Source organism: Lepidochelys olivacea, assembly GCF_965140295.1.
Source record: "Lepidochelys olivacea isolate rLepOli2 genome assembly, chromosome: 10".
Lineage (NCBI taxonomy): Eukaryota > Metazoa > Chordata > Testudines > Cheloniidae > Lepidochelys > Lepidochelys olivacea.
Window position 1 is genome coordinate 24,661,997 of NC_140420.1, and position 7,544 is coordinate 24,669,540.

Consider the following 7,544-nt stretch of genomic DNA (forward strand, 5'->3'; position numbering starts at 1 on the left):
ATTTATATTTGAAATTCTCCCAATTACTTTGAAAAAGCTACTCCTTTCACAAGCAAATTCACAGCTAATTCATCCTAAAGGAAAGCGTAAAATTTAGTAGAATCCTGCTACAGATGGGTAAACAGGTTTAAATTAAAATATGAACTGACTTCAATCTTCACTCCAAAATGCAAAGCAAATCCAATTTCAAAAAGTTAATTTAACGTTTTAGAACATTTTATTTTTCATGTTTGCAATACACCACACTAATTCTGCATGGGACAGGAAACAACAGAACTGAAATACCATGTGGGCTGACTTTTTCTGTTTGACTGGAAGTGGGAAAATAGAATAATTTTCAGGCAAATCCCTGTTCTTGCTCAGCTCTAGACTTGTTTTCTAGACCAACAGGTGTGGGTATTTCAGATAAGCATCCAGGCTTCTGGGTCCTCATTGAACTTCTGTGATTTCCCCATTGATGGCTAGGTATTCTCTGTAGTTAACACCTTTTCAAAAGACAAAGAGAAGGGAATGATGGGTAGGGACTTTTAAACAAGTAAGAAAAGAACCATAAAACCAAAAAATATTATAAACAAGTCAGTTACAAAAGAGCAAGGCCCTTAATTTTTGCTTTGTGTGCATGTTACTATGGTTAAATTCTGTTGCTGTCGCTCACTTTTTGCTCAGGCAAAATACTTGCTGCAATCATGAGAGTTTTTCCCCAGTAAGGAGTGAATAAAAAATTATTGACTAACCTGGGAATTTGGCCCATTGCCTTTGTTGGGACATCTGTCTGACCAATGACTAAGGAGTTTATGATTTCAAAAGTCCTTCTAACAATACAATCCGTACATCTTAACGTGCTACATAACTTCTGGAACTTCTCTTGGATTTTGTATTTAAACTAAGTCATACCGAAATACTTTATTGGCCTATTTATTTAGCATCAACTTTATAGTTCAATTTAGCAGATGTCAGCAGTCTGTGAGAGCTTCTTCATAAACTAGGGCATTCCATTGCTTTTGCACAGCTAACAGGCTGAAACAGGAGTAAGCAAAAATGCAGACATTTTTTATGCTAACAAGAAAACTGGAAAAAAACAGATAATATGCATTATGTGCATTGTAATTATGCTACATTCATAATTACTCCCTTTGCTGATAATTAGCAGCAAATTAAAAAATAACAGTATAAAGGTATCATACATAAAATGCATTTATATTATGTTTACATTCCGTTTTGGCTGCTTAGGGTTTGCAGATCTTTACTGAATTTAATTTACAGGAATTAAACTTAGTGTTTCAGTTGTCTGTGGACAATAGAAATGAACATTTCTCTTTGTTCTCATTGTCACAATTGTCGAGATCTTGTAGGCATAACCCTTGTAACACCAAGTGGTGCCCCTCTGCCCATGAGTATGGCACCTATTTACCTAGCTGTCACACCAATTACCCAGCAGGAAGTAAAGAATAGTATTCAAGAAGACTATAAGAAATCTTCAGTGTTTTCACCAGGAAAGCCATGGCCACCAGAATTCACACTCACTGCCGATGTTGCACTATGTATTAGCCCTTTGTTAACTGACTACTGTGAAGGACCTCTTCCTGACATACTTAAATTGAGTAGTTCCTACTATGTAAGTAGTTTCCATTGATTTCCATTGATTGATCACTCATGGAGATAAGTACTGTTCAGAGTTTGTGAGGGTAGCAGTCATGTCAAAGAGGTTGACACATTAAAGAGTAATGATTTTCGTAGGATCTCGAATGGACAGGAGTTGCTGTGGCAAGGAGCAGGATGCTAGAAAAAGAGAGGGATCAGAATTTATGATGGGCTCAAGTCCTTGTTTGTCCTGCCTTCATCTTCCCGCCAAAAAGCTTTCTTGACATGCCCATCAGATTGGGAGCAGCTGGTGGCTTACACATGGCTGGAGGCAGAAAACTTTTTTTTTTTTATCCAGTGCTAACAGTATAATTGTATAAAGAAAAGGAGTACTTGTGGCACCTTAGAGACTAACAAATTTGTTAGAGCATAAGCTTTTGTGGGCTACAGCCCACTTCATCGGATGCATAGAATGGAACATATAGTAAGAAGATATATAGATATATATATATACACACACACACATACAGAGAAGGTGGAAGTTGCCATACAAACTGTAAGAGGCTAATTAATTAAGATGTGCTATTATCAGCAGGAGAAAAAAACTTTTGTAGTGATAAAAACCTACAAGATCTCTATCAAGCATTCTTAAAACTACAATTCCCATCTGCTGAAGTGAAGAAACAGATTGACAGACCCAGAAGAGTACCCAGAAGTCACCTACTACAGGACAGGCCCAACAAAGAAAATTACAGAACGCCACTAGCTGTCGCCTTCAGCCCCCAACTAAAACCTCCCCAGCATATCATCAAAGATTTAAACCTATCCTGAAAAATGATCCCTCACTCTCACAGATCTTGGGAGACAGTCCAGTCCTCGCTTACAGACAGCCGCTCACCCTGAAGCAAATACTCTCCAGCAACCACACAACAAAAACACTAACCCAGGAACCAATCGTTGCAACAAAGCCTGATGCCAACTCTGTCCACATATTTATTCAAGTGACACCATCATAGGATCCAATCACATTAGTCACACCATCAGAGGCTCGTTCACCTGCACATCTTCCAATGTGATATATGCCATCATGTGCCAGCAATGCCCCTCTGCCATGTACATTGGCCAAACCAGACAGTCTCTACTCAAAAGAATAAATGGACACAAATCTGACATCAGGAATCATAACATTCAAAAACCAGTAGAAGAACACTTCATCCTCTCTGGCCACTCAGTAAAAGATTTAAGGGTGGCAATTTTGCAACAGAAAAGCTTCAAAAACAGACTCCAACGAGAAACTGCTCAGCCTGAATTAATATGCAAACTACATACCATTAACTTGGGTTTGAATAGAGACTGGGAGTGGCTGGGTCATTACACATATTGATTCTATTTCCTTATGTTAAGTATCCTCCTCACACCTTCTTGTCAGCTGTCTAAATGGGCCATCTTGATTATTACTACAAAAGTTTTTTTCTCCTGTTGATAATGCTCATCTTACTTAATTAGCCTCTTACAAAAAGAAAAGGAGGACTTGTGGCACCTTAGAGACTAACCAATTTATTAGAGCATAAGCTTTCGTGAGCTACAGCTCACTTCCTCAGATGCATATCGTGGAAACTGCAGCAGGCTTTATATATACACAGAGAATATGAAACAATACCTATTCCCACCCCACTGTCCTGCTGGTAATAGCTTATCTAAAGTGATTTCCAGCACAAATCCAGGTTTTCTCACCCTCCACCCCCCCACACAAATTCACTCTCCTGCTGCTGCACCAGCAGGAGAGTGAATTTGTGTGGGGGGGTGGAGGGTGAGAAAACCTGGATTTGTGCTGGAAATCACTTTAGATAAGCTATTACCAGCAGGACAGTGGGGTGGGAATAGGTATTGTTTCATATTCTCTGTGTATATATAAAGCCTGCTGCAGTTTCCACGATATGCATCTGAGGAAGTGAGCTGTAGCTCACGAAAGCTTATGCTCTAATAAATTGGTTAGTCTCTAAGGTGCCACAAGTCCTCCTTTTCTTTTTGCGAATACAGACTAACACGGCTGTTACTCTGTAGCCTCTTACAGTTTGTATAGCAACTTCCACCTTCTCTGTATGTATATATATCTATCTTCTTACTATATGGTCCATTCTATGCATCCGATGAAGTGGGCCATAGCCCACAAAAGCTTATGCTCTAATAAATTTGTTTGTCTCTGAGGGGCCACAAGTACTCCTGTTCTTTTTGTGGATACAGACTAACACGGTTGCTACTCTGAAACCTGTCAGTATAATAGTATAACTTTCTCCTTTTTAATGCCTGAGGCCTATGGTGCCAAAGAATGATACAGTTTGGGGAAAATGTTTTGTTTGATGTTAGCAATGCTTTTCTTTTATTGTTACATAGATGAAATCAAGAAATATTTATCATCGCTGTCTTATGTATGATTCTAGAAATATGCTGCAGGAAGACAGCATGCCTTTCTGCTCTTTGTGCTCATTAAATAAGTGATGTCCAATTTAATCATATTGCTAAGAATGAAATATGTAAAATTACAGTATTTAAAGTTTCCAGTTGGTGATATAATTTGTTTTATGTTACTCTTATTACAGGGTATTTATAGCTGTATTCATGGAGTGCACATTGAGGAAAAAAAGAAATCACCTGACTTTACTCTGACCAGCTCCCAAACCAACATGTTAAAACTACTGCGAACAGCCAAAAATATGACCAATATTAATCCTTCAAGAATTAATTCCCCCAAAAGAACAGGTGATTTTATTCAAAGGGGTTCGCTAATTATGGACATGGTCATGGATAAGGGGAATTTGATATTCTCTGAAAACAGGTCTTTTCAGCCAAAGGACAACCTTTTTGGTGACAATATGAGTGAACTGCAAACATTTGTCAGCAACCGACACAAAGACAATCTTAACAACTATGTTTTCCAAGGTCAGCATCCTCTCACACTAAATGAATCAAATCCAAATACAGTGGAAGTTGCTGTTACAGCAGAAGCAAAAGTAAACTCCAGACCCAGGCAGCTTTGGAAGAAATCTGTGGAATCTTTACGTCAAGAATCGATTCTTCAGAGCCAAGGTTCACAGAGAGAAAATGGTTCAGAAGAAAATAGGCAGCATTCTGTGAAGGGCCAGAGATACCTTCCTGAGGAGATTGTCCATTCGGATGTATCGGAGACCTCAAGCAGAGCCACTTGCCATATGGAACCCGAAAACAATAACAAACACCACAAAACCAAGGACAATGTTAAAAAGAGATCAGTGGTGTCAAAATACCCAAAGGACTGTAGTGATGTGGAGCTGACATACCTGAAAACCAAACAAAGCACTCCTCGGGATAAAATTTACACAATCGATGCTGACAAGCAGCCAGGTCTCCACCTGAACCCACCCCAGTATGTTGAAAATATTGTCCTTCCAGAGACTATTGAATTCCCTGCTGTTTACCAAGATCACAATGACAACTACAGGAAAGCAGAACATGGTAACAGGACTCCTTTGCATAATGAAGACAGTCTTCCAAATAATGACCAGTACAAACTTTATTCAAAGCACTATAGCTTAAAAGATAAAAATGCTTCGCTAGGCGAGGTGAATGATAGATACAGACAGAATTCCACCCATTGCAGGAGCTGTCTTTCAAATCTGCCCAGTTACACAGGCCATTATTCAAGCAGGTCTCCCTATAAATGTGATGCTTGCTTGCGGATGGGGAACCTATATGATATTGATGAAGATCAAATATTGCAGGAAGCAGCCAGCTCGGAGCATCCTGAAGAAATGTATGAGCATGACTGGGTTCAGAATAATGCAATCCAGCATCAGAAAAAGGATAAGATGAGGATCAGTAGGCAACACTCTTTTGACAACATCCCCGATAAGTCCAGGGACATAGATATTGGAAGGCCTGCTCGCAGCATAAGCTTGAAAGAGAAAGAGAGGTTTCTAGACTGCAGCTCATATGCAAACACATTTCATGTCCCCCCAAGCAAACTGTTGAGTAACAAGAGCTCACTCGTAACGCAAACTCTGGAGGACAGTAAGCGGAGCAAATCCCTGTATCCTGATCACTCTGCAGATAACCCTTTTCTGCACTCCTATCGTGATGACCAGCACTTAGTTTTTGGCCGAAGTCCTGCTGATCTTTACAAACAATCATTAGCAGCAAAAGCAAGAAATGATACTTATTCAAGGTCATCAATAAAGTCCACAGCATCATATAGTTCCCGAGATGGCCGGGTCCATAATGATATGTACCTTTCAGAGCATGTTATGCCTTATGTTGCAAATAAGAATAGTGTGTACTCAACTCCAAGAGTTTTAAATTCCTGCAGCAATAGACGTGTGTATAAGAAAATGCCTAGTATTGAATCAGACGTTTAAGTTTCCCATTTACACTTTATCTATAAGGAAACATAGTTGCCACCATCTTAGAGGCAAAGAGTGCATTCTTAGACAGTACTATGCTAAATGATAATATGCAATACCCTCAGGACTTGAATAAGTAAGAGGATATGACATCTTTTTAGATGTATCCAGGGTTTGTTGAAAACTGGGGGGAAGCCATTTATATAACTTGAGGTTGAATTGAAGAGCCCCAAGACACACCGGCGCTGACTTTTATTTTTCCCAGTGAGTGCTCCACCTCCCCTCCCACCGAGCGCCTGTTGGTGGCCCTGCCCAACAGCTCTGGGTGGTGGGTGCTGAGCACCCCCTATTTTTTTCCTGTAGGTGCTTGAGCCCCGGAGCGCCCACTGAGTTGGCACCTTTGCCAAGATATGTTGGCAACTATGCTCTTTTGTATTTTAATTATTTTACTGGTTTAGTTATGCTAAATTCTGTTGTTGAGCATCACTCAATGTATTTCTGTCATCAGGAATGTTTAATGGTTTTCTAATACTGGATGAGCAATATGGTATGCATGTAGTTTGACAGACAAAAAAAAAAGCGAAGAGCGCATTTGCACTGTAACTAAATACAGGCTTGTAAAAGAATAGAGAGTTAGACTTTCAAAGCTATATTTTAGTTTCATATTTGTTTTCAAACGTCAGAATAATTAAAAAGAAAAAAACTCAGGGCCCTAAAATGGAATAAAAAACTGTGTTAGCACAAAAATGTTATGCTCATTCTAATCTCATAAAGATAAATGTGGAAAATATAGGCCCAAACTGTTATCTATCAAAAGGAAGACATATGGATATTGGTTAATGCTGGTGTACAAATGCTTTCTTTATATTTCATAAGCACTTACAGTTACAAACTCAGTTACTAAAAAATTATGCGGTTTCATTGTGCGGTCAAAAATAAGCTGCATAACCTAGAATATATATTTTTAGATATCAATATATGGATCTTAAATCTGTCAAGCTATGGACCTCATTATTTATCTTGAAGCCTAATATGTATGTAAGTTTTTGCATTTGCCCCTTAATGGTCATTACTCAGGGCTGTATAGTATCTCTTTTATCCCTTCATTACAAAACAAAATAATAATGAAAACACCTGTAGCTCATTGTTCACAATGCAGTAGTGGTGACATCTAATTAATTGTATGTTAATATTATTACAGTTGTTAATATTGTATCAGACACCAACATATGTTTAATGTAATCAGTCAGGAATGCAATACCATTTTTGCGTATACCGTATTATGAAAGATTAACACCTTTTTAGTGACTTCTTCCTTCTAGAATATCTTGTATATTTGTTGACCATCAGGCTAGTTTTTTAAACCTCTCTAACCCTTCATTAAGATTTAATGTATCCACACATAGTAATGTAGTTGTAGTGAAACTAAGGAACAATATCTTTATCATCACTCATGAGGCATATGTTAAATAACCCACTGATGGTTCAAAGCCATTCACAAGGTATAGATGCATTCTTACACAACATTTGTTTCTGCGCTCACCAGATTATTTCACATATATACATTATACATTCTGCACTCCAGAA

The 7,544-nt window shown here is 38.5% G+C and overlaps 1 protein-coding gene across 1 annotated transcript in view; it reads left to right on the forward strand.

Annotated features, from left to right (window-relative positions):
- GRIN2A (glutamate ionotropic receptor NMDA type subunit 2A) overlaps nt 1-6,560 on the forward strand; it is a 301,884-nt gene extending 295,324 nt beyond the window's left edge. Inside the window, exon 14 of the mRNA XM_084640882.1 lies at nt 4,182-6,560. Coding sequence (XP_084497008.1) covers nt 4,182-5,972 — 1,791 coding nt within the window. The 3' untranslated portion in view covers nt 5,973-6,560. The remainder of the gene's footprint in view (nt 1-4,181) is intronic.
- The last annotated feature ends 984 nt before the right edge of the window (nt 6,561-7,544 follow it).